Genomic DNA, 27024 nt, shown 5'->3' on the forward strand with positions numbered 1-27024 from the left:
AGCTTTAGGTCATTTAGCTTTGACCGATGAAGCTTTGACTGCCAAATGACAAACCCGAGTGTCCGTAAAAACTAATATATTACATATTGTTACAAACATTTATTAATAAATGTCACCATTTTCATGTCGCATAAGGTGAAAGCAATAACCATCAAGTTTATGCTTTCACATATTACTGAAAAAATTTTTAACCTCTCTTTGTTGAATTCTTTAAATTCATAATACAAAATCACCACATGATGATGTACAAAATACATCACAGAGGAAGATTTAAAAGAAAAAAGAAAACAAATAGACAGGATGGAATCATATATACAGTACATGTTCTTGGATTCTTACTGTAGAGAGAGCACTGTGAGTCATTCCAATCTGTCATCCCGGTCACAGTAGTGAAATAAGATAGAAATGGAATCCACGTTTTATCCAACTCAGCTTTCTTCCCCCTTAGGGTAAATTTAATCTTCTCTCGTTTTAGATGGAACATGGCACCTGTCATGGGAAAAGGAGGTTTAGAATCTTTTCAGTCCAACAGAATGAGACGAGCTAACAAGCAAGTAAAGGTGACAGTAAAAAAAAAAAAATTCCTGACCAGGTAGCATGTTGTGGTTTTTAGGCTGGGAATGACAAGTCAGAGGATCTGGCTCAATATGGATGTAAGCCCAAAATGTCTGCAGAGCAGGATCAAAAACATGTGAACTAACATGCTTAACATGAGTCCAGATTTTGGATCATTTTTAGCAATGTTGGCTTTTGTGAAGTGGATACGATGCATGACCTTAAACTGTGTGAGCCCACGTCTGCTATAAGGAGAGGATGGCGTGCATTTGTTTGAGAATTGCATCTCAAGTTTCATTTCGAAGCAGAGGGCCAGAGTCCTGTTCCCATTGTGTTCTAAGTATATCTACAGCCTGGGGGCGGGGAGGTGGGGGGGGGGGGGAGGTGGGGGGGGGGGGTTCATCTCACAAATGGTTCCATAAATCCAGAAGATTATACTCTTTTTATCTGCGTCGAGAGACAGCAAATTATCAGCTGGGGGTGGTTGGAGGCTTGTTGGGAAAGGAGTTCGATTCTTTCTGAACAAAAATCCCTCCACTGTAAATATAAAAAAAGAAGTGGGCACATGGTAGATTATACTTCATTACTAGCTGTTCAAAGGATGAACATTTTTCCATCCATACAGAGGTCCATTATAAACTGTATTCCATGTTTTGGAGTGTTTTGGAAGAGATATAGAAAACTAGGGACTCTGTTCACCGATCATCATATTACTTCTCTTTGACCTGGAGACAGGATGCAAAGGACATATGTCATTTGTACTAGTAATAATCAGATATCCCCTGAGAAAACTATTGTAACCATACAGTTGAGCTGCCATAACAGAGCATAAATTATATGTTAAGAAAACAAAATATTTAAAAGAAGATTTCTACAAAGGCGTTACATTTATGGCACACATCACTGTGTTCTATTGAAATGAAATGAAATGTGAAAAAAAAAAAATAGATTCACACTAAGGATTTTTCCCATTTTGATGAACAACTTTTTCACCCCGAGCTCTCTCCATCTAATTATTGATCTCTCTTTCACTCTCTCTTTTTTCCCTATCACACTTGCCATATCCATTTCTACATTATTTTTACCCCGTCAGCACATTCCCTCTCTGCTCCTCCTCCCTCACCCCTGCTGCCCCAACTCCCCTTCTCTCTGCTGTCTCTCTTTCCCTCTGCCTCGTTCTCTGGTTGTCTGTCTCTGTCCTCTGTACAGTTTTGTTACCATTATTCTGATTTTCATTTGGTCCGGATCCTGCTCAGCCGTAGGTTGACCCTAATCTACCAGTTCATTAATAGGATTAGAGAAACAGAGAGAGTTTAAATGTTAAACACAGTTCTCTCTTAATCTGTCGGTTCCTTTGCAAATACAAAACAGAGAGAGGGAGAGGTGGATTATGGGTATTTTCTTTTTTTAGCTGTGAGAGGTACTGTAAAAGGTGAGGAAATGTCACAAAGTAGAAAAAGAAAAAGTTAGCTTGTTTGTTTACATTGGGAAATAAGACATTTATGCCTATTACTGTATATGAGCCTTGTTTAAGGTTCACACATCAGATGGCTATGACAGGGTTGGACTGTGTATAAAGGTCATCCTTTCTACAAGGTTTAAAGACCTGCTCCAACAATTCTTCATCTTGGAGTCTGGATTCAATTCAAAATGTTTGAGTCCCCATACCTCCAGTCTGTTTCATGAACTGGACTCCAGGTTTGCTAAATCCTGACTTCAGTTAGCTTCAGTTGATGTCATTAGCTGAGGGGTTCACATACTTTAACTTAATATACATGATACATAACTTAGATGAAGATCTGAATGTGTTTTAAGACAAATTTATCCATGAATGCAGGTAATTCTAAAGGGTTTGTTTACTGTTTCTGTCTCTGTAGATAGAGCCAGATGTCAGCTGCTGTCAATCAAATGTAGACACACACCAAAAATATTTCCCCCCAAATCTCTTTTCTTCTTTTTAATAAAAAACTCTTTACAGTTAAGTATGAAAAAAGATTTATGTGTAGAGGTTAAAAGTTCATTCTTCAGTTTAGAAATTAGTCTCAGCATGAAGTCTATTTAATATCAGTACTGGATCTTTAGATCTTATCACATGATCTTCCTCAGCAGAGGATTCGGTGCATGGTTCTTATGCAAATACGTTGTAATGTGAAACCACTCTTTGGCCAAGAGTTAAAGATTATTACTGGTAATTTTCACAGTAACAGATTGCAGGAGGTGCAGAGTGCTGCAGTCCTGATGACAGTACGTACTGTAGCCCTTCTTCTCAGGTGATGTTACACCGGCTCTGTGTCTTTATCTCCTTTACCTTTCTCCCCTCCGTCTCCCACAGGCCTTGTCCTTCCTCGGGTTGGATGTCACAGAAGAGAAGAAGAAGAAGTTGAGACAGAATCTGACCACAGACCCACAAGGCACTGTGGCGTATGGAGGTGAAGCACACTTCTACACACACACACACACACACACACACACACACACACAAAAAACAAGTCACACACCGATCCGGTTGTGTCGACAGCAAGGTGACAGATCTGTGTTGAAATCCTGTCAAATCACAGGCTCAGTGTGACGGCTGCATGTCACTTACTGGTTGTGTCACTTGTGTGCGGTGTCACGTTGTGTAACCGTGAGGCAGCTCTGTGTCTGGTTTGTATCCAGGCTGCGGTTCATGGTGCAGCATTTCTCTGACTCCACTCTGAATGTACCTGTAAATATTCATTTACAACAGGTGAATAAAAAAAAAAAAAAAAGAAATGTCAAAATAGAAATCTTCAGTGTTTAATAAACAGTTTATATATTCAGAAACACTGAGGTACAAATCATTTAAATGAATGTATTTTCCATATCTGATGATAGATCTGATCAAGCCAGGGATCGAACCAGTCTGTGGTTCAACCCCCCGGGTTGTGGAAGGCCCTCTGTACCGCCTGGGCCTCCTGGGTGTTGAAACAGATGTCTGACCTTTCCAGCAGTCTCAACAGTGTTTCTCATGGTTGCCATGGTCTCCCCTGTGTAGCAAACATGTTCTGTGTGTGTGTGTATGTGCTTGTCTGTTGACTCTCAGACTTCGTGGAGGCCACCCGGAACATCTTCCAGGAGAACCTGGAGGAGCTGGGTATCGGGACGGGTCCCTTCATGTTCTCCTATCATGAAGCAGCCAGTCTGATGGACACGTCGGCCTTCCACTCCCCTGTAAGCTGCTCTCACTGCACCTCTCATGGACCAGCAACATCCCAGGGCAAATACGTAAAGGGCTCACATTACAACACATAAACACCAGTTCTCTTATGTTTGTGTGTGTGTGTGTGTGTGTGTGCGCACGCAGACATATGAATCGGAATGCAGCTACAGCAGCGAGGAGATGGAGCAGTTTCAGACAGAGGTGAAGCAGCTGCAGACCCAGATGAAGCAGCTCAAGGTGAAAACACACACACACACAAGCACATAACATAAAGTAATGGAGGCTAAATCCTCTCAGCCCACAGGGAGACTCTGGTGAGGTGGCTGGAAGAGAGCTGGAGGAAGTGCTCTCTCTGTTAGGTGGTCTGGTTTCTCCCAGACCCTTTGTGATGCCTGATGTTAGGGCTGCTGTAAAATCCTCCTGGGCTTCATTTGCTGCCTTCTGTTGGCAGGTGATGCTGAAGGACATGGAGCACAGCAAGAAAAACCTGGAGGAGGAGCTGCAGAAGACATCAGAGGTGAGAGGCGAGCCAGGACAACGTGTCCAAAGTGACTTTTACAGAACCTTAGATGGTGAAACCAGTAATTATTATTTACCATGGAGCGTTGTGTCGTCCTTCCCAGAAAGCCTGTTTGACTGTGGAGGAAAACACCCGTCTGAAGAGTCGCCTGCACGCCGCCGAGGCCGAGGCGGTGCAGCGGCAGGCCAGCGGCGCTGAGCAGGACTACGAGGACGTCATCCAGCTTCTGGAGGCCGAGATCAGAGACCTGAAGAACCAGCTGGCCAGCAAAAGGCAAGCTCGCAGCCTGGAGGCCACTAAGGTGAGTTTTACCTTCAGAGTTACCCTGTAGATTGTAATTTTCCATACAAAACAAGTGATCCGCAAATAAAATAGCAGTTTCAATGAACTTTGCTATGACCAGCTGCAACATTAAAATACTGATTTCATGTTAGTGCATCAATAATCATAATACCATCATATAATACTGTATATAACACTGAATAAATGCATTATATGACTGAAGTATATTTAGCTAAAAATGTGTTTTTACTTTTACTTTGGTGACATTAAGCAGGACTTTTACTTTGTAGTATCCCTGCTTTTACCATCTTAGTACTTCTCCCTACCTTTTTCCATCTCAGGTGGTAAAAGCTTTGCCCCCACCCCCCTCCCCCCCCGCTTCCCTCTTCTTTCTTCTTTCTTTTCTCCTTCCTTCATCAGTTGGAAACTATTGCAGGAAAAAATACATTCATTCACATTTTCTTTTGCTAATTATCTAGAAATTCTTTTTGTTTTGGATATCGTGTTTACAGAAACTAAAGCTGGTAAAGCATCTGGTGGCTGTCCCGGGAAAACCACATGTTCCTTTATGGTTTGAGAACCATGTAAACACTGTAAAAAAAAAAAAGTTACAGGATCATTGTGTGTGTGTGTGTGTGTGTGTGTGTGTGTGTGTGTGTCAGGAGGACGTGCTGGAGCTGAACAGGAGGCTGACGAACATCGACTGCCAGCTGAGGAAGTCAGAGCTGAGCAGGAAACACCTGGAGATCTCCAACAAGAAACTGCTGGGCTTTGCTCAGGTGCAACTCTTTAACTGAACATACATCTTTATTTATTTCTTGATTTATTTAGTGAAAAGACCCAAACCAGCAGTGGCACACACACACACACACACACACACACACACACACACACACACACACACACACACACACACACACACACACACACACACACACACACAGCCTGTAGTTTTAGTTTGACTCAGTCCCTTCACACACACACCATCCTGCTGCTGGAAACACTCCAGAGTACCAGAATGTGGATTCATCCGCCACTGAAAACAGTCCCCAACAAATGTGCTGCTTCCTTTTGTTTGTTTGATAAAAACTGTATAATAACACCAGATGCATACTTCTGCAAAAATGACTTTAGTGTCCCATTCTATTAGTATAAAATAACATATCTCAGGTCTCTGTGGTGATTTCTGTGACTCAGCAGCAGCTCAGTGCAAACAGATTGAAGATGGACAGTTTTTCCTGGCCCGTAGAAAAAACATCTGTGTCAGAGGTTTGTTTGGGAGATAAGTGCTGCATTTGTAGTGTTTACTGGTGGAGTTAGATAAAAATGAATTCATTACTAAATAGGCCGGTAAGACTGTCAATAAATGGGAAATAAGTCCCTGACAATCAGCATGAGCTCCCTGCGTCCAGTCTCATAGGGTGGACTCAGCCAGCTGCACTCTGAGCCAATCAGTGATCACATGACAGATCGAAACCATTTCCAATGTGTTATCAGCCTCCTCCCAAACAGTTATGGAGCCAGTCTGCCCCCCAGTGGCTGAAGGGCGCACTGCAGCTCTCTACCCACTTTGATAAACCGTCCCCTACACTGTACATGTCTCTCCTTACTGACCCCGTCTGTGAAAGTCCACTTCTTTCAGTCGTTCAGAGATGTGAGGTTTTTTTAGAGTGAATGGTTTTACCTTCTCCTGCCTGTGAAGGACCCATGGAGGACACTGAGGAAGGTGGCTCGACAGGTCATCAGTGCTTTTGATGGATCAGTGGAACAGTAGACCTGAATGCAAAGAGCAAAAGTTAATTTTTTAATACTTGGAGCCCCCCCCCCGTCCAAAAAGGACCTGAGGTTGTATGGACCCAGTCTGAGAGGACGCACAGATACTGAGACCTGATCCAAACTGTGGTCAAACAGAAGGCCTGACTTAGATGTTACATGAAGACCTGATGTCCTCAGATAGAACAGCTTTGTTATAGAACCTCACTTAACTGTTACGCTCTCTCTGTCTTTAGAACGTCCACAAAGTGCTGACAGCACCCAATCTGTTTGGAGAAGGCGGGTAAGAGACCCTGATCATCCATCATATTATTATTACCCCCCCACCCCAGCTCTGCATTAAGAGTCCTGTGGTAATCCTTCCTCCTGTGTGTGTGTGTGTGTGCTTCATACATATCAGGAGCAACAGGTCGTCTCCAGCCACTGACAGTCCCGACACCCCGTCACCACTTCCTGATCCCGCCTTCCAACTGGCGGTGGAGGCCAAAGAGCTGGTGGAGGGAGTGTGCAGCAGCACCGCTGACGGCAAAGGTACAGACAGAGCACCACACCACAGCCGAACCCAACTGTGGATGAACCTGTTTTTAGTAGCTGTTACGTCCTTAAAGTATTTTTCTGTTGACCTGCAGAAAGTCGGTCGGAGGCGGCGTCAGTCCCGGACCTCAGCCCTCATCACATGTGAGCCACAAAGAGCCAGAGGGGGACAGTTATAGGGGGCACGGGACGGGCCAAAGAGGCCGAACGAGCAGCTGAACCCACGACTGACTACGCCCACGCTCAACAGCCAGACGCGCCGCCGTCCGCTGCAACATCTGGAAATAACGACACATCACTTCAAGAAATCCAAACCCTCCGTTCACACCGACAAGAGTCAACACGCAACGCGGCCAACGTTTTAAAATGCCAAAGCTTGCTCGCACGCATCGAATTAGTGTCTTCCTCTGAGATATATTCCACAGTCTCTCAGGAGGGTTCAGCAGCAGGAAGTGACGAATTCAGCCGTGACCCGACGACGACGACGGCGATTCTCGTCATTCGTGCGATAAATCGTCTGTACAGACGTCTCTGTGAGAAGTGCTCTGCCAAATCCAAAAAAAAAACCAAAACAGAACAGCAGGAGCTGCATGACCGAGTCCACAACACACACACACACACACACACACACTGCTGTAAACCTTGTTGATACTCCTCCCTGACCTCTTTTCTAACCTCAGACGTGGACTGACTCGGGGGACTGCATGTGAAGGACTCATTTGCTTGGAAGAGGACGATCCAGATCTGGTCTGTGTGCAAAAGTCCTTCCTCTGTCATAGTAACTCTCTGCCGTCTGTCTCCCTCACACCGCCTCACCTGTTCGCTCTGCCGCAGACACAATCAACTGTCGAGCAAAAACTATTCATAAACAAACAAAAACAAAAAACAAGTTTCCATCATGCTAACTCTCCCTGCGCCCTCGCTCGTTACTGTAAGGCAGAGAATGAGGTTTTGTGAAGACGGTGGCCTCGAGCAGCGTTTGTGTCCTCTGCAGCTTCATCGTCACTGCATGGTTCATGTTGATGTGTCTCCTGCGTCCAGGAGCAGCTTTACTGTCGCTGTGTAAACCTGTGTATAGTAGTCAAGAGTCTGAGCAGACGTCAGCCATAGGTGGAACGTTGATTTTTATTTATACAAACAGCTGCAGATGCTTTAAAAAAAAAAAACAAACAAAACTGATGTGGACACGTCCCGTAGTTTTCAGCCAGACTCCATCTTTGGTGTGGCCTCATATTCTTTCTGTTACTGTTTTATATTAAAGGAACAACTGATGACCAGACCTGACGGCGTGTTTATTCAGACATGAGTTTCCTAACGAGGTGCGTGTATGTGTGTCACAGCCTCCAGCTGCTGTTCTTGTCCATGCTACAGGATGTATGTTTGTGTATGAGGGTGTGTACGGATGATAGTACCTGTCCGGCGGTGGAGGACAGCTGTGGAGACCGATCATGATGTTTAGACAGACAAGTCACTACATTAAAAGTAACACAGGAGGTATTTACTCAAGGGGAGGACGGTGCTGCAGAAGACGGAGAGGATACACAAAGACAGAAAGTCCAAACACACTCACTGAAAACCAGTTCTTACAAAGACCTGGTTTTTTAGTAACAATAACCCCCAAGTCCTTAAAGGGTGTGTGTTCACATTTATTCAAGTCTGCCTTAAATCAATACTCACCTTGCTCACATCCAGTGAAATCACAGGCTGCAACGTCAAGTCAAACACTGATTCTACAGTCCCCATAGTCTGAAAGCTCCAGCAGGGACACGGGAAAAAAACGTCTCCAGTCTCACTGAACCTATGAGCATGTGAGTCGCTGTTGTAGTTTTAAGGCAGACTTGAACAAAAAAAAAAAAAAAAAAAAAAAAAAAAAAGTATCTTAAGATTCAGTGAGTGTGTTTACCTCCACCCTCCACTGTCACTGTGCTGTGGCGCTGGTACCTGCTGTCCTCCTTCCTCATCCATCCTGTGATGTCATGCTGTCTCCTGATGAGAACATCATCACTGGCTGTACAGTGCGCTGTACAGCCAGGGGGGGGGGGGGGTTCCTGTCTCGGATCACAGACGTGTTTCTTGGGAAAGCTGCGTAGGCTGCGTCAGGCTACAGTAAAATGAGCTTCATAAATAAACAAAAGCAGCTGTTCTGTTTGAGTGCCCCGGTCTTTCTGTGGCAGCTCTGAGTAAAGATAAAGTCTTAAACCTTTCGGAGGGATCCTCCGGAACTTCTGGATCCACAGAGCAGGGAGGTCTAGAGAAAAGCGGAAGTGGTCCTTGACGGTGGAACATGACCGTCCGTCTGACCAGGGAACTAGAATGGTTTCTGGAAGGCGAAGGGGGGCGAACCCACGCTGCTCGGGCTGCGGAGGTTCGACTCGTAGGAGCTGGGCGTCATTCCCACGATGCCCTCGGTCTGGGGTGTCTCCCCACGCAGGAAGTCGTCCTCGTCCTCCTTCGAGCCCTGACACACACACACACACAATGAACAAACCAACACTGAACATGAAGTCCCAATCCACATCAGAGAGTGGTACGCTGAGGGTACACTGAGACCAGATGAGCCAGTCTTTGTATCTCCTCAGGTCTGAGGTCAGATCACGTTGAAGAGCTCACCTGTCGGCCTCGTTTGACAGGAAGCAGCTCCGTGTCTGCCAGTTCCTCCCAGACCTGGTAGAGCGGCTCGATCAGGTGACCAGACCTGCGTGTGTGTGTGTACACGCCGACACAAACAACACAAACAACACACAAATACAAAGTGAGAAGCCTGTTGGTCTGTTAGCCTCTCTCCTCCTCTCTGTGCTCACATAGTCGGCGTACCTCTTCAGCAGGTAGGGGTCGAAGGGGAAGAAGCTGTCCAGGGGGTTGGTGTTGGTGGTGACGCAGTCTCCGCCCGTCGAGCTGCGGACCACTGGCAGCACGTGGCGGTTGTTCCTCTCTATGATGGTGTAGCAGAACACCACCTGATACTTCCTGCAAGGGGAAAAGGGGTTTTACTCCTTCACACTGTGAAATGGTGCAGCGCTGCACTCTGCTGGTCACTGTGAGCACTGATGCCAGAGTGTTCAGAGACATATAGCTGCAGTAAACACCTGGCGGCTGATCAGGACAGGAAGTAAACCTGTAATTACAGACGTGGGCACTGAGGACTGGAGCCAATGACAGAGCAGGGACCGGGTTCACGTACCTGGTGATGGCAGCAAACATGTTGGTGACTGAGGGCAAGCAGACTTTGAGAGGGTTCAGCTGACACATCACCACCCGCTCCAGGTTCAGACTCTGCAGGTACTCCAGACCTGCACACACACACACACACATTAAGACAAGCGTGAAGCTGGGCTCATCCAGCTGTTATGATCTGATGTGGATCTGCTGACAGGACACAGTAACATGCTGTTTCTCATACCTTTCTTCATGTTGCCCTCCAGCATGGCTCTGTGCCTGAAGACCAGAGTGTAGAACACAGCCTGGCAGGCAGAGTAGAAGGGCCCATGCAGGTTGATATCACAGCAGGCCTGTTTGCTGTCCTGGCTGTCAATGTAGCGATGGATCAAGGAGATCAGCAGGTCCAGACAGGCCCGCACAGTACTGCAGGATTTGGGGGGGGGGGGGGGGCAGTGGATTAGAACAACAGCTGGATAATTACAGACAATGTTCTTTGTGCTTTGTCAAGAAGTGGCTACGTGTGAACTCACGGCACAGGGACGAACTTGGCTCGGGCCAGAAAGCTCCCCAGGAACCCAGAGGCAGCCTGACGGAGGACTGCAGGCTGAGAGGGGTTCTGCAGGATCTTCCACAGGTGATCCAGGAAGGCCTCCGCCAGGGCCTGGGGGGAGACGAGAGGAAATACGATACACACAGGACTCTAACCCAGACCGACGGCTTCACGCTACGTAATGCTGTTTCCTGAGTACTGACCAGTCTGAAGCTGCAGAGGTAAAACAGCGTGTACTGGACGTGACAGGAGGCGTGTGTGGGCAGAATGAGCTTGTCAAACACGCTCAACAAATCTTTGTACAGGTCCTTCGTCCTGTCCACATGAAGAGAGCCTAGGAGACAAAACGAAGCACTGAAGACCAGTGATGACTCACTTCACAGCCCAAAAAACTTTATTGTGCAAAGATTCAAATACATCTAACTAAACAAAACAATAAAGCCTAGTCCCTGAGACGGGATAGAGAAAAGCTGTGTTACTCATGTACCGCTGACGTGGCAGATGTCCTTGATGTAAGCCATCATCACAACCATGAGAGTGTCCAGCCTCTCGGCCACTGGATGGGCCATCGCTGTGGTCCTGGAGGGCTGATCTGCTGCCACGTCCTCATCCTGAGAGACACACAGATGGAGAGAGGCTGAGCCTAAATATCATCTGCTGCCGTTTCAAAGACCGCCGCATTAACACTGAACAGAGGGACCCGGTAAAAACCAGTGCCGTTTGTCACACCATGTCAAAGAGTCCCTCCTCGGTCTGCTCCTCGGCCCTCTGGCTCGGCACCGCGTTCTCCTCAGCCTCCTCGATGTCCGACCGGGATGCGCTGACCTGAAATACACCAACGCTGTTACAGACAGCACGGAGGAGACACTCCTCACTGTTTTCCAGAGGGAGACATCGTGTATGTGAGCCCATGTTCCTTCGTGTCCCCGTCACTTTCAAAGTTAAATATTATAAAACTGTGACTCTTTCCTCTTCCTCCCAAATAAAACTCTTTGTATCAGCTGCTTTAAGTGGTGAGATCATTCCGAGGTGAACCACTCACGTCCAGTACGAGCATCTTTCCGACGATCACCTCCAGCACGTCTCGTCGGATGGACGGTATGTACACTGTCACCCTCAGGAGGTTGTGGACATAACACTCCTGGAAAAACACGCTGTCAATCACCAAAGCACCACCATGCTTTTAGCACAAACCCCTAAATATAATGTGTCTGAGTTATTGTTTTAATACGTCTAATCACGGCTGAACGTCTTTGCTGCCTCTCCACATGTGTCACGTTCACGTGTCATGTGGGTCAGCTTTGACGGCCCTGTGTGATCTGAAGCATCTTACCAGGGTCCTGGAGGATTTCTGTACGAAGGGGAAGTTCTCCTGCAGGATGGGCATCAGGAAGCGACTCGTGCTGGAATAAGAAGGGAAACGGTTACAGCACAGTGCATATACAAGAAGGACTTTATATCAGTGTTTGTGAGGATGTGGCAGACATCATGTCTTTACACAGTGATACATGCTTGTGCTGTATTTACACTGTTTTATATATACAACACCTGCAGTTACACACAGCAAAGCACAAGAAAACACATACATTTCTCTCGCTCTGGGTTCTCCCTCAGAAAAGATAAACTCATTGGTTTTATAGAAGAAAAACCTTTTTTGCAGAGTCAGATATTCAGAGTGTCCACATTTGGACTTACGATGGGACGTATCTGGAGATAAGCTGCAACGCCTGGTGAGACCGATCAAAGTTTCTGGGGAGGTCTGAACAAACAAGAGGAACGGAGCAGAGTTCATCCGTTTGTACCACAGTAAAATGTTCCTGACGTACGAAACAACCACGAAGAAAGACGAGACTTACTGTCATCTTCATCATCTGAATCGGAGATATCCACGCCTCCTTCACAGATGGTCACTCTCTCTGAAAACACACACACACACACACACACACATGTTCTTTCTCTGTGAGTCACTGCTGCTGACCCTCTGACTATCAGGGTACATGTCCACAAAACTGAAAACGCGCAGTGATGTACAGTGAGATGAGCCGACAGTCAGAGGAACCTACTGGGAGTGAAATGGGAGACCACCATCTTGAGGCAGGCACACAGGTAGACGGTCTGCGCTGAGACCAGGTTACTGAGGAAGGCCATGTACTCCTCCACGACAGCCTGGCTCCGGCCCACCCATGGAAGCCTCTAGAAAAACACACACACACAGAAGAGTTTCAGCATGTAAACACAATCACACAGTGAACCCTGATTGTGAGTCGCATCAGACCAACTGTTCATACATGGGTTTAGAGGAACTGATGTTTGACTCCCGGTGACCTTCATGGAGATGTGTACCATACACATCAGCTGCACGGCTTTTGGTTTAAGCTGGACAGAGAGATTCCAACTCTCTGTTTCTGATCACACCCTCTGAGTCTGATGAATCATGTTAGTTATTTATTCAGTTTACTGTGATGTGTGGCAAAGGATCAGATCCTCTCACCTGAGACGTTAGAACCAGTAACCATTTGGCATTTTTACTTTAAGAATAACTATGACAAATTAATTTTCAGCTGATCAGTTAATCAACTAATTTCCCCGAGGGCATGAATAAAGTATCTATCTATGTATCTCGTAAAATCTTATTTCAGAGTGTGAGCAACAATTCAAAATAGCTGCTGATTAACCTACTAATTGTTTCAGCTCTAAACACAGCACGTTAGGTATCATGGAGCTTTACTCACCAGGATGGTGTAGATGAGCTGTTCGTGGTCCTTGGTCAGCTGGGTCACACAGCTCCGGAATTCCTGCAGCCAGCTGATGATCTGAGCATCCTGTGAGAGGAGAGAGGTCACTGTCATAACGCTGATCCCAGATCACCTCAGCACACACACACACACACAGACGCTCTGCCCTACCTTTATCTCAGAATCAGCCAGCTGATGCTTCAGCAGCTCGTAGTCACTGGAATCTCCCTGGAAACACGAAGAGCAGATGAGACACGAAAGAAAGAAAGCTGCCCAGCACTTCACCTCTCCCTCTACAGCACCAAAGAGCTGGCTTTCATTCCTGAAATGTCAAGTGTTCAGACGCTCAAAGCTAACGAAGCAAGCGCCTCAAATTCAACTTCATGTCAATCGGTAACAGGTGAAAAAAAAAAACAGACCTTAGCACTCACTTGTTTGTGTTTAGCTAACGTTTCGGCAACAGTGCCCCCGAACCTGACAGTCTTCAAAGGAGGGGTGTTCAGAAAGTCCAGACCGTCTATCTCCATGTTGACTGAGCTCACGCTCACCAAGTGCGGCTTGTTTTATTTTTGTTTTTTTTTGCTAAGCTAACGTTAGCTATGCCTGCGCTAAAAGGCCCAGCTGAACAGGAGAAGACGAGTCGGTTTCATTGTTATGTATCTTCACTCACTGCTGAATGTTTAAGGAGAAGAAAACAAGAGTATTAAAACTGAATTCACGACTATGTTGTAAATAGCCAGGCCCATGTGACAACTCTCTTCACAACAGGAAGAGAACCGTGTATTTACGGAAGCGATTATGGAACACCGGTGTCGCATTCAAAGTGTTCCCGTAGACATGATTCACACGGTTATGGGTTCCGGTTGGTCTTTTAGATAGATGTTAATATGAAAGGGAATTTTATCCAGCAGCTTTTACAGAACTAAAACAAGAACTGAATAGAATACAGAGCAGCACAGCTCAACCAAAAGTAAATAATAACAACTAACATAAAAATAAAGGGGAAATAACAGCTGTGAGATGCACTGATAGAAAAAAGGAAGATGAAACATGATAATCCAGCCACCATAACACTGATAACAAAACAAAATCCATTCGCAGTTGCAGGGCTAACAAAGCTACTAATATAAGACTGCAAAAAATATAAATAAAATAAAATACAGTATAAAATAACCCGTATGACAGTGCAGCAACAGTTGCCTGAGTAGTTAAGACTCATCTACCTTGGTCTCCTTTGGGAGGTGTTCAAGCATGTCCCCAATCTGTCTGTCGAGCAGCTCTGTGATAGTGGGTAGTTGGCATTGACCTAAATATACAGCAGTTTGTTCAATGTCCTTCTCTCTGCAACTGATATCAGAGTGTCCATCTTCATTCCAACCACCAAGCCTGCTTTCCTGGCCCGTTGTTTATTTTCTCCATCGCACTGTCCCACCAACACTCCAACACTGGACTGGACCTAAGACTGGTAAAACATCTGCCACAGTCTCCTCAGGAAGTAGCCCCGGTTCTCCCTTTTTCTGTAGAGAGTGTCTGAGCTCTCTGTCCAGTGCAGTCTGTCTCTTACAATGGCAGTGTGACACGACTCTGAGTTGTACTTGAAGTCAGAGGTGAATAGATGAATGGAGTAAACGTGACAGGAGAGAGTTCAGTCCCCCTGTGATACTCCTGTCTTCTGATCACAGTCTCAGATATACAGCCCCTCAGCCTGGATGGTAATGAAGGTGCTGGCAAAGTCCAGGTGAGCTTAAGGCCAGTGAAGCCTGTAGAGGATGGTGCTTATAGCGGCATCATATTTTCCAAAAAAATAAAAACTAAAAGAAGCCACTTAGGCTGTGTGAGTCAGGCTTGTTTGACGTGTGTCCATATACATATCTGATTGAAAGAATCCCATAGTAAGCGTCGACTTCATTCATTCAGTTTAATCTTTGTTCCTTCTTATACAATGTCCATTTCAAAACTCATTATAATAACAAAAATTTATCAAACTGCACGGTCTGATTCCATTTCTGGCGCTCTTGCAAACTAGGCAGGTACTCCCGCACCCACATTTTCCAGAACAAATCTGAGAGATACTGAGTCTGTTTCCATCTCCTAAGTCCATAACAGTCTTCTTTGTTGAACAACCCAGGCGGCAGTAATGGCTGCTTCTTTAGTAGCAGTAGATGATTTGGGGTTAGCGCTTCAAGGTCGCTTGTGTCATCTGAAGATGTAGTGATTGGCCTATCATTGATTATTGCTTCCACTTCACAAAGCAGAGTTTGCAGACATTCATCATCCATTGTCTGTTCCTGGAGCACTGACCTTAAGACCTTTTTAACCAGCCTTACTTGCCTCTCCCACACACCACCAAAGTGTGATCCGGCAGGTGGATTAAACTCCCACTGAATTCCTCTTTCTGCAAGAGTGTCATGTACCTTTGTTTGATTCATCTTGAGTATGGAAGCACGCAGCTCTCTTTCAGCTCCGACTAGATTTGTACCATTATCAGACCTTATCAAAGACACTTGACCTCTTCTGCACATGAAACGTCGAAGAGCATTTATACATGAATCTGTGTCCAGTGTGTGGGAAACTTCTGTGTGCAGGGCATGAGTTGTCAGACATGTAAACAACACACCATATCTTTTAACAATGCTACGACCTCGCTTGACCTCTATAGGTCAAAAGTAGTCCATGCCTACACTTGTGAGGGGAGGCTTATCAGGCAACAGTCTATCTACAGGGAGGTCAGCCATTTTTTGGCTTTGGGCTCTTGCCTGATCTTTCCTGCATTTCACACACTTGGAGAGGATTTTTCTTACTGCTGAATTTGCTGCAGGTACCCAGTATCTTTGACGGAGGCGGGCCAGCATGTAATTCCTGCCAGAGTGGCCTGTTTTTTCATGTACATCCAACAACAGCAATGTTGTTGCATGGTGATTTTTTGGCAGAGCAGATCTACTTAATCGGCCACCGACTCTCAGTATGCCATCTTGAAGTACTGGGTCCAATTTGCGGATCGTGCTTTGTTTTCGAATCTGTAGTTTACCCTTTTTCAAAGCAACAACCTCATCCTTGAAGCTCTGGTGTTGACAGTGCTGAACAATCTCTGCTTCTGCTGCAGCAAGCTCTTTTACTGTCAGAGGACCTTGGCACAAAGGTTTGACCTTTTGACCCTGATTTTTGATGTTGGTGTCATAATGAGCCATTGTAGAATCAGAACCTCTTCTTCTTTTAGTTATGAACATCAGCTGACCTTTGACCCTGAGGACCCATGCTATGGCTCTTTTTAGGCGCCACCAACTTGAGTAGTGATTTATTAATTTGTTCATTACACATGGACCTTCAGTTATCTTTGCATGATATACAGCAACTGCTTTTCTCACTTCATCATCATCTTCAGATAGTTTGAAATCTTTGCAGCCATTTATTTCCATTCTGCTTGGGTCTTTTAGGAATGATGGTCCTTCTATCCAAGTCTTGTAGGCCAGAAACTTCTTTGCTGAGAGTCCACGTGAGGCACAATCTGCTGGGTTTTCACGGCTTTCAACATGATTCCACTGGTTGACACTCGTAGCTTCTCTGATAACCGCAACTCTGTTAGCAACAAATGTCTTCAGCCTCAGTGCATCATTTGCAATATATTTTAGCACCGCTGTACTATCCGTCCAGAAAGCTGAGGGCTGAAGATCCAGCTGAAGTTCCTTTCTCAGCACTTTATCCATGCTTACAGCTACCACTGCTGCTGCTAGCTCCATTCTGGGAGTAGTAGTTTGCTTTAAGGGGGCTACTCGTGCCTTTCCCATCATCATCATATCATAATGGCGCAGTGCACCTGGTTCTTACTGTTTGTCAGCTTCAGATAGGAAACTGTCCCATACTCGAGTTCACTTGCATCAGAAAAACTGAGCTACTACGGCTTGTCCAAATCCTTCTGGCTTGATGCACCTGTTCATCTTAAAAGAGGACAGCAGAGGGAGCTGATTCTCTCAGGTAGTCCAAGCCTTTACATAACTTTGAGGGATTTCTTCATCCCAAGACAACTTTGCTTTTGAAAGTCTTTGCAGCAAGATTTTGGCAGGAAGAACAACAGGAGCTAGGAAACCAAGTGGATCATAGATGGAGCTTACAATAGACAAGGCACCTCTTTGTGTCAAAGGTTTCTCTTTGTTAATGATTCTGAATTTGAAGGTGTCAGTGTTTTCACACCAAAGCACACCTAAGGCTCGTTCAACTGGAAGGGCATCTTTTGTCAAGTCCAGATCTCTCACTTCTGTAGCCCTGTCATTTTCAGGCACAGCTTTTAACAGTGCACGGCTATTGCTAGTCCACTTTGTGAGATGGAATCCACCTGAAGCACACAGCGCTGTGAGATCTTTCCTCAGAGCAATAGCATCCTCTTCACTGCTGACTGCTTTGAAGCAGTCATCCACACAGAAAACAAAGTTCTTTAGAACAGTATCCACAGCTTCATTCTCTGAGTTGGATCGGTTATCTACAGCTGTAGTCCGCAAAGCAAAATTTGCACAACTTGCAGAAGAAGTGGCACCAAATAAGTGAACCGCCATCTTGTATTCAGCTATCTGCTGCGTCAGATCCCCTTCTGGCCACCAAAGGAAGCGTAGAAGGTCTGTGTCCTCCTCTGGTACTCTGACTTGATGATACATGGCTTCAATGTCAGCCATCATTGCCACTTACTCTTGTCTAAAGCGAGTCAGCACACCTACAAGTGTGTTAGTCAAATCTGGGCCTTGAAGCAGCTCTTTATTCAGAGAAGTTCCTTGAAAACTAGCAGCACAGTCAAACACTACCCGCAGCTTCTTCTTCTGCGGGTGGTACACTCCATGGTGTGGGATGTACCACACTTTGCCGTCCTGTCGACTGAGCTGTGATTCAGGCGCCTTGACTGCATAACCCTTTTTTAGCATGTCTTCAATGCATTCTGTGTACTCTCCATGAAAATCAGAATTTCTGCTCAGCTTCACATAGTGCACATAGGACTGCTGCATCACGATTGTTTGGCATTCTGAGTTCAGCATTTTTTACCGGGAGCTTGATATGATAATGACTATCCTTATAGCTCACAGATTTAGACACAGAGTTCATGAACCTCTGGTCTTCCACTGACATTTCTGTCTCCTCTTTAAAGTGATGTTCAGGAAAGTCAACAATATATTGCTGCTTAAGCAATTTTTCCACAGTACTCACTGAAATACGATTCACAGAGACAAGGTGCTGCTTACCATCCTTCTTTTCTCTCATGGGTCCATTGACAGTCCATCCTAGAATTGTTCTTAAAGCATATGGGCCATTGTTTCTGCTGTGTATCACCTCCCATGGTTCAAAGGCTTCTGGCACATCATTACCAATGAGCAATCCCGCGTTTGCATTTATGTGGGGCAGTTTCACCTGTTTGAGGTATGACCATCTATGTCCTTTTGTTGGGGAATATTTTCCTTTCCCACAGGAATTTTTGCTTGCGTGAAAACCTTTGAAAGACTGATGTATGTTTTCTCTTCCAACCCACAGACTTCTAAATCTTTCATTATGCATCCTTTTATCTGTCTGACCGACCCCATCGTGCTTAAGATGAGCTCTGTCTCCTTGCCTTGCAGGTTTAACTGCCTTGCCAGCGTGTCAGTGCAAAATGTGCCTGTACTTCCAGGGTCCAAAAAGGCACATGTTTCCACAATTTTTGTTCCTTTTTTTGACTTGACACAAACTGGGAGTATGGACAAAATGGAGCCATCACAGGCCCCATTAGAGGCAGTGGCAACTTGATTTAGGCTCACTAGCGCACTTGAGATTGCTTGGTCACTGATACTGTTTTCTGTTTGACAACCTGCATTTGCACGTTTTGAGCTGCTTTCGTTTTTGTGAATATGTAGCAAATCAGGATGCTTCTGCAAACATGTTTCACATGTAGCTCTCCTTTTACACTGCTGGCTTACATGCCTTTTAGCCAAGCAACCAAAACAAAGCCCAGCCTCTCTTAGTATGTCCAGCTTCTCTCTGTGAGTTTTTTCTAAGATGTCATGGCATTCTACCATGGCATGATTTCTTTTGCAGAAAAGGCATGGCTTGCTGAAGGCAGAACTACTAGGCGCACTGGTGGTCTTAGACTTATCATTTACATATTCTTTAGAGAGAGACACATTAGTGGCAAAGCTGCTCCTTTTTGATTGATCTTTCTTTGCCACCTTTTCCAACATGCTTAGTTTTCTCTCTTTCATTTCTCCAGAAGCAGGACAATTCAGGTCTCCAAAGAGTGGATCATTAATCATCTTTGCTTCTCTGTCAACAAATGCAACAAGGTCCACAAACTTTACTCTTGCTCCTTTTCTTTCCTTTAATTCAAAAGCCATAGTTCTCCACTTTTCCCTGATTTTATACGGCAACTTTGAAACAATGACTCTCATGTTAGTTGGGTTATCCAGCTCATCCATATAATCCAAATCCTGTAAGGCATTAGAACAACTCACAAGGAAAAGAGAAAAGCTACTGAGGGCTTTAGCATCTTCTGATTTCATTTGTGGCCATTGAAAAAGCTTCTCTTTCAGGGCTGTTGCAATCTTTAAGGGGTTTCCATAACAGTCTTCCAGCAGCCGCATAGCTTCTCTATAGCCACAACTTGACGGCATGTGCTGACAGCTTTTTACAAGGTCATGAGGCTCGCCTCTTGTAAACTGTTCCAAAAAATAAAGCTTGTCAACATCGTCATCTGTCTTAGAACCCACTGCATGTTCAAAGGCCTTCAGGAAAGATCTGAAATCAAGTGGGTCGCCACAGAAGACAGGAACATCACGTTGGGGCAGGTAAGCTAATCGCTGATGTTTAGCAGTCATTTCTGTGATGTCAGTCTGTTGCCTGAGGATGGCAAAAAGCTCATTTGCATTAGCTGGATTCTGCTGCTGCTCACTCTGTGCTGCCAGATTTGCCTCTTTGCAATTGAGGTTTGCTGTGTGTAGACCTACGAACCTTGGGTTTAGCTCCAAGAGCTGTGCTTGAGGGCTTGCCAAGCATTTGAGCATGCTCTTAGATAAACATGAATGGCCTCTGCTTGAGAACTTAACCCACCTTCATCACCATTTTCATTGTCAGCATATTCATTCATTGCATCACCTATTTGAGGGTCTTCATATCCTTCATAAATCTTAATTTTGGCATTTGACACAGCTAAAGCTGTTTGAATCTCAAGTTGCTCCTTCTCTAGAGAGAGCTGGGCCTCTTTAAGAAGAAGAGCCTGTCTTTGCTTCAGTGCAGCTGCCTCTGCCTCTAGGGCTGCCCGCCTAGCCTCCTCTCTGCAGCGAGCAGAAGAGGCTGATGACCGACTGCAGCATTCACTACCAGACCTTGATCCACTATTCACTGATGCCATTGACACACTGTCCATATGTGTCGGCTCTTGAGCCGTTTCAGTGTTTTCAGCATGGATTTGTTTATCCTGGAGCCACTTTTCAACACCTTGAAAAAATGTTATGAATTTGGCCAACTTAGGTTTAAACCATTCTTCCTGGTCAGAATTGAGATCATCCTTAGACAGATACTGCAGGACATCTTTACTGAATTTTTTGAATACTACCAAGGTTGCATTAAGGTCTTTTAATTTTAACTTAACGTTCTCAAAGTTGCATTCATCCATCATAAGCACTTCAATATCATTAGTCTTACCAGTGAGCTGTCTCAGCTTTACTCTCCGGGCATTGGTGTAGTGATTAAATCTTTCTTCCATACCTTTCTCCGTGAGCTTGGCCGCCCTCTTTTGGACACCGTTCGCAGGTGCAGCTCCATCTGGAACTTCCTCCATCGTTACCAAGCGCTCCACGTTACAGTCCAGGTAGCCCACAGGAACCTCCAAGGTGTACTTTAAGCCGATCGGCCATGCAGACTGCTCCTATGCCTCGGTAAAGAGTCCAATGGCATCCAAATTGTTTGACGATCAGTCTCAGCGGCGAGGTGCATTCATAGCAGGGCGCTCACCTGGCCGACATCCGACACCTCTTTCAATCAGACACCGCTAAAGTTTTTGCCTTAGATTATAGCGGCATCATATTTTCCAAAAAAATAAAAAATAAAAGAAGCCACTTAGGCTGTGTGAGTCAGGCTTGTTTGACGCGTGTCCATATACATATCTGATTGAAAGAATCCCATAGTCAGCGTCGACTTCATTCATTCAGTTTAATCTTTGTTCCTTCTTATACAATGTCCATTTCAAAACTCATTATAATAACAAAAATTTGTCAAACTCCACGGTCAAAACTGCACGGTCAAAAACTTTTTTGGCGAGGCACCACACCGGCCTTCGAGCTAACTACCTGAGCGCACCTGTGCACCTCACCTGACCTAAATAACCTCGGCTCCACCCACCCGCCGACCACCTTGAGACTCCTAATAACATAAATCCACAATTTGCATTTAAGTACATGAAATATAGCCTAACAAAAACAAGAAGAAATACATTAAATAAATCACTCTCATTTTGGCATTTTACAGTGCTGCTTACTCAAACCTTCTCCTGGCCATGGGCAAGCTTAGGTCAAAGCAGATGGAGAAGCAGCTGTAACTGACCTGAAGTCATTCATCTCATCAGGTACTACTCCTTAGGAACTGGGATGAGGCATGATGTCTTCCACAGTATAGGGACAATGGACAGGTCAAACCGGTTGTAGAGAAGGTTGAAGTCATTCATACTCTCCACATCTGCCTGTTGTGCTTCTGTTCTTCTGCTCACAGCCTTTGATGGTCTTCATTGAGAAGGATGAAAATGTTCTCCTGCATCTTCTGCTCCACCTTCCTCCTCTATACCTCCTTCAGCACACTCTAGTCTGCCTTCTCATGTCCCTGAGAGCCTTCTCAGTCTCTGGGCACAGTGTCCTGAAGGAGCGTATGGTTGTGGGTTGTGTTTTGCTTATACTACAGCTGAAGGTAGACCAAGTGGTTGTCAGAGTTAACCAGTGGGAGCAGGTGATGGTCTGTGTGGGAAGTTTTCTTTCTTTAGTGTTTATATACTTTTTAAGTAGGTTTGGAGAAGGGGATATTAATGCAGAGTTTATGCTAAAACATAGTAGCAGAGAGGAAAACTAACAATACACCAGGGTTTCATGGAAACAGAATATTTAATTCATACATATGAAGATGGGTTTTAAACCTTCAAAAAGCACTTGCTCTTTTGTGAATGAGCCTTAAAAAGAAGTAGCTGTAACAAAAAGATTACTGTTACTCTACAGTCCTGACCCTGGTCTCTTCTCAAAGGCTCTGTAGAGTTCACTATCAAAAAGACAATTAGTCTAAGTGATACTGAATTAAATATACAGTTGCATAAATATTGTAGAAATGTAAAAAATTATGGATATTTTTGGGAGTAGCTTTCTATGCATTCATTCCTGTTACACAATAAGAATTTTTTGGCATTGATGTAATCAAAAAATAATTTAAATGGCATAGATTTGGGTATGGACAAAGGGGACATGTGCTCGCCAATGTCAAGGTGTTGCTGAATTGTCCCTACCAATATATTTACCCATCTCAAACTATCTTACCATTTCAACTCCCCGTTGCGTTACTGATCATTGCAGCTACTATGAGCTGCCAGGTTTGTGTGTTTTCTGCAAAACGTTGGTTATAATAATAGAGTGAAAGACAGAGTGAAAAAGGTGAGGAGTGAAGGTTGAGACACATTCAACAGCTGTCCCATTGATACAGGTGTGTGTGTTGCCTCTGGTCTTTCTGAAGATCACAATTGTCTCTTTGGTCTTCTTAGTGCTGAGGGGCTGTTAGTGTTATTGTTATTGTTATTGTTAGTGTTAGTGTTATTTTTATTTTTATTGGCACACTATGCTGCCAGTTTGATGGACTTCTTCCCTGGAGGCTGACTCACTGTTGTCACCACTGCTGCGTCGTCTGAAGTCTTGGTAACAGTACAGGAACCGTGTACAGGTGTGCAGTTATAAGTGAAGAGGGAGCAGAGGAGAGGGCTGTGAAGACAAGAGATAACACAGGCAGAAAGTATGGAAGTAGAGCACAGTTACAGTATCATAAATCCAACTGGTTCCAAAGGTTACACACTAAGACTTGTTATCACCATGGGTGGGAATGAGGAGGCCTGTCGTCAGCTGCACCTGTTTTTCCACAGCAGTATTTTGTTCATCGAAACCAACAGTCACCAGCTTACATTTACTGATTATGGAGTCATATAAACAGAAAACAGTAGTGGACTAAGGATGGATCCTTGGGGCACCCCACAGGACACTGGGTGGACAGAAGAGGAGTAGTTGACAGTTTGACTCAAACTTGACTTTTCTGCACTGTTTCAGGTGTATGCAGATGGGTGGAGCTTGTAAAGGGACATTACTTTAACAAGGTGAATATGAGACATGGCTTCTCACAGCAAACCCATGCCTTATCATTCAACTTGAAGAATGAAACTTAGTCGATGTGTGATACTCCTGGACACTAAAGCAACATAATGTAATAACGGATAGCTTGTGTCATCACATGATCTGGGATTGATCATTAGATTTAAAAAAAAAGGATGTTTTTAACTCATGATGCAGTCGTGCGTCGTTAGTTTACATTTAATCGGGAAATGTCATGGAGATCAAGACCTCTTTTACAAAACACACCTGAGAACAAATTCGATATCCTGTACACAACATCACAAAAAAATAAAAACAAAAACAAAACAACAATTCAGTCACACTACAAAAAAATCATCACACACAAGCATATACACTAATTAAACAGCCACAATTATTATTTTTATTATTAAAAAATATCAGTGACTAAAACTTTACAGTCCCTCTAAATTCAGTTTGTTCTGCAGTTCGTTCCTGTAGGGAGGTGCATAGAAGTGGGAAATCTGTCTCCCCCACGTCAGAGCTGGTATGAGGAGGCGTTGTGATGTCCACACTGTCCATACTGTCTCGCTCCGCCCAGCCCTTCACCTACATCCTCAGCGATCGGTAGCTCTCTGGCCTGTGAGTCAGCCATGGTTACATCTTCCAGCAGCTAATAGAAGCTTGAAACCTCAGTGTGAGAGGCCCAGTAGACCAGAGGCGTGTTCACATATTGATTGACAGCTGTGAGCTTCTATGATGTCTCTAACAATCATATAAAGATGATATTCATATGCATAACTATGAATTTTTGTGAAACCTTATCAGTCCTCTTCAACTCAGCGGCTGCTGGCAACTCTTCCACATATCTTCATCAGATAAATCTTTTCATCATTTTCTCAACAAACACACAAACGGGGAAAAAAAAACATAGCATCAACTGAAGTGAACTGAAGACAGCTAAGGAAGCTGTAGGGCTGGCTCTCCTCTGGTCAGTGCTGCAAGGAAGTAATGAAGAATAAAAAAAAAATCTCTGTGGGGAAGAAAATGAATGAAACACTGTTATTAGAGCTCGTTCTTAAAGCAGATCAAGCTGTGTGTGTGAACAACGAGGCTTTCACGGAAGTTTCAGGTGAGCAGCTATTGTTTAAACTGAGGGCTGGTCTTTTTACTGAGCGCTGAACTGTGGTTAATGATTTTCCAGCGATAAGAGTTTTACTGCTGCGGGCACAGGTAGCCCTTTGAGTTCCACATTTGAACTACATCAGACTGAAGGAAAATAAAGTTAAACTCAGGAAGGAGGAAGCCTTCAGTACACCCAGGTTGTTTTTTAGTTCTAGTATTCAGGAATAAAGTTTTAAATAAAGAGAGATTTGAACACCTTAATGTGAACAGATTTTAAACAGGACTATGATTCCTTGTTGTTTTAACATTCACTTTCACTGGTGTATAAAACAATAATAATAAAAAACTTTCAAATATCAATTTAGCATTATTCCTCTAATATTGTGCTGCCAATGGGAACATATGAGGACCGTACCACTGAGGACATCTCATTGTTCCTGGGACTTGACGCCTGGTTTTATAGGCTGATTATCATATTTTGTCATGTCATCATCTGCTGCTTATCTGGGTCCGGGCCCAGGTCGCCCAGTCCACAATGCACCGAAGTCCTACGGATGGTGGGCCCATGGGAGGAGGTGCCGCCCGGAGTGGGCGGCCTATCATATTTTTAATATAGAATAATTTTTTTTTTGTTTCTCTGTTTGTGAGCAGGATTTCAGGACAAGTACTGAACTGATTTGAGCCAAGCTCGGTGGAGGGACGAGGCCTGGGTCAGGGAAGAACCCAGGATCCAGTTAAAGGGGTATTTATATTATGGTGTTGTTATGTGTTGTTGTTGTGGATCCGGTGGAACAAAACACTGAAGCCTGCATTACACACACACACACACACACACACACACACACACACACACACACAAATCATTTAAATTATCAGACCACTTCCGTATTCCTTTCATTTAAAAAAGCCAGACACAGGTATAGGATTCTTTAGGCCTGTTCTAGTTGCTAAATTCAAGGTTCAAAAACAAAATAAAAATGCATTATGAAATTATGAAATTAGAAAGGATTCACATTTCTCTGCTACTAGAATTAGAATTGCCTGTGACAGTGAGGAAGTCTCTGAAACAGCCTCAGTATCACTTATTTATCCAACAATAACCAAGAGAAAAAATAACATGTTAAAAAGGTGATGATGAAATGTTTGTGGTGTGATTGTGTTGTATTTTAAATGTAGTTTGTTGTGGGTCTGTACAAAGTAAAGCCAGTGTTCTGAGGGTCGGGCCTCACCTGCGTTACACAGGCCTGGGTGAAGTCTCCGCGTGCAGCGTCTCAATGTCACAGCCCGCCACTGAGGACACAGCCGCGTGCGGGGTATTCTCCTGCGGGGCCATCGTTGCCATAGCAACGACCACCTGCCCCTCCTGCGGAGCTCCCGGCGGCCCGGCCGCTGACCTCTGCGCGCGCCCACGGTGACCGGACGGTGCTCCGTTCCTGCGGAACGAGTTCCTGATGCCGCTGGACACGCGGCTGGAGAGGCGCCTCACCGCGCCGCCGATGGCGCTCAGGCCGCCCTTGTCCTTCTTTAGTAACCCGACATCATCCTCCAGCTCCGCCGGGGGCACCTCGATGTTCCCCGAGTACCAGAAGACCCACCAGATGAGGCTGAGGAAGATGACGATGGCGCCCGCGTAGATGAGCAGGTCATAGAAAAACACGTTGACGAAGACGCCGATGAGGAGCACGACCAGTCCCACGATGTCAAAGGCTACGGCGAGCCAGAAGCAGCACACACAGCGACCCAGGCCCCGATAGACCGGCTCCATGTCAACATCCAGACGGTTCCGTGACTCCAAAGAGAGACGCTCGAGTCTCTAACAATAACTCCGCTTATTTCCCGGCACCTTTGTCCCGCGGCATTGAGTTTCAGAGCGGATGTAAGGTGAGACAGGTGAGGAGCTCAGCCCCGCTCAGGTCGCCCGACTGAGGCTCACAGAGGAGGGGCGTGGTGCCCACTGGAGGAGGGGCTGAAGGCACCTGGCCGGCAGGTTGATGTGTGACACAGGCATAAATACGCTCACACACTCAAGTGAAAGTACAAAGAAGTTTTTTTTAGCTGAAAATCCTCTTGTTTAAAATATAAATGATTGTTTTAAACTGAAGATGCAGCCAAGAGGTTTAGCAGCCACACAATCAGGCGTCACACACACGCACGCACGCACGCACACACACACACACACACACACACACACACACACACACAGTGATACTTACATACACTTCTTTTGAATTTCTGAATATGATGCACATTTTAAAACCAGCCAGTAGAAATATTATACTCATATATTGTAAATAAAT

General features: G+C 45.0%; 3 protein-coding genes across 5 annotated transcripts in view; 1 reads left to right on the forward strand and 2 right to left on the reverse strand.

Moving 5' to 3' along the window:
- The window catches only part of si:dkeyp-72e1.9 (syntaxin-binding protein 4), a 50427-nt gene extending 42214 nt beyond the window's left edge, over positions 1–8213 (forward strand). For both annotated transcript variants that reach the window (XM_041061830.1, XM_041061831.1), the window contains exons 13-21: positions 2888–2984; positions 3620–3747; positions 3881–3973; positions 4188–4253; positions 4360–4557; positions 5201–5317; positions 6548–6594; positions 6712–6842; positions 6941–8213. In XM_041061830.1, coding sequence (XP_040917764.1) covers positions 2888–2984; positions 3620–3747; positions 3881–3973; positions 4188–4253; positions 4360–4557; positions 5201–5317; positions 6548–6594; positions 6712–6842; positions 6941–6993 — 930 coding nt within the window. In that variant the 3' untranslated portion in view covers positions 6994–8213. The remainder of the gene's footprint in view (positions 1–2887; positions 2985–3619; positions 3748–3880; positions 3974–4187; positions 4254–4359; positions 4558–5200; positions 5318–6547; positions 6595–6711; positions 6843–6940) is intronic.
- A 664-nt stretch (positions 8214–8877) lies between these two features.
- On the reverse strand, positions 8878–14078 carry rrn3 (RRN3 homolog, RNA polymerase I transcription factor). Its single transcript, XM_041061832.1, has 17 exons — positions 13721–14078; positions 13461–13517; positions 13287–13376; positions 12618–12747; positions 12411–12470; positions 12250–12313; positions 11888–11957; positions 11597–11695; positions 11284–11379; positions 11042–11165; positions 10758–10888; positions 10535–10665; positions 10246–10427; positions 10027–10135; positions 9660–9812; positions 9456–9540; positions 8878–9303 (listed from the first exon to the last, which is right to left on the reverse strand). Exons 1-17 carry the CDS (start codon positions 13814–13816, stop codon positions 9154–9156), a joined length of 1827 nt encoding a protein of 608 aa, XP_040917766.1. The 5' UTR covers positions 13817–14078; the 3' UTR covers positions 8878–9153.
- A 9756-nt stretch (positions 14079–23834) lies between these two features.
- Positions 23835–26635, reverse strand: si:dkeyp-72e1.6 (transmembrane protein 238-like). 2 transcript variants are annotated; one of them, XM_041061837.1, is made up of 2 exons: positions 25957–26635; positions 23835–24600 (listed from the first exon to the last, which is right to left on the reverse strand). In XM_041061837.1, the coding sequence occupies exon 1, from the start codon at positions 26490–26492 to the stop codon at positions 25962–25964; it is 531 nt and encodes a 176-aa protein (XP_040917771.1). In that variant the 5' UTR covers positions 26493–26635; the 3' UTR covers positions 23835–24600; positions 25957–25961. The 2 variants fall into 2 exon arrangements, with proteins under 2 accessions (XP_040917771.1, XP_040917770.1); XM_041061836.1 differs by having other exon boundaries at positions 23835–24635.
- Positions 26636–27024: the final 389 nt, after the last annotated feature.

This window comes from Toxotes jaculatrix, chromosome 18, assembly GCF_017976425.1.
Source record: "Toxotes jaculatrix isolate fToxJac2 chromosome 18, fToxJac2.pri, whole genome shotgun sequence".
Lineage (NCBI taxonomy): Eukaryota > Metazoa > Chordata > Actinopteri > Toxotidae > Toxotes > Toxotes jaculatrix.

What these genes read in the sequence shown, in the direction of transcription:
- si:dkeyp-72e1.6 (XM_041061837.1), bottom strand. Translation starts at nt 26,492, where the DNA reads ATGGAGCCGGTCTATCGGGGCCTGGGTCGCTGTGTGTGCTGCTTCTGG.
- rrn3 (XM_041061832.1), bottom strand. Translation starts at nt 13,816, where the DNA reads ATGGAGATAGACGGTCTGGACTTTCTGAACACCCCTCCTTTGAAGACT. An exon ending in CGTTAGCTAAACACAAACAA is followed by an intron (nt 13,518 to 13,720) that starts GTGAGTGCTAAG and finishes TCGTGTTTCCAG; the next exon opens with GGAGATTCCAGTGACTACGA. An exon ending in AGGAGGGACTCTTTGACATG is followed by an intron (nt 11,166 to 11,283) that starts GTGTGACAAACG and finishes TGTGTCTCTCAG; the next exon opens with GATGAGGACGTGGCAGCAGA.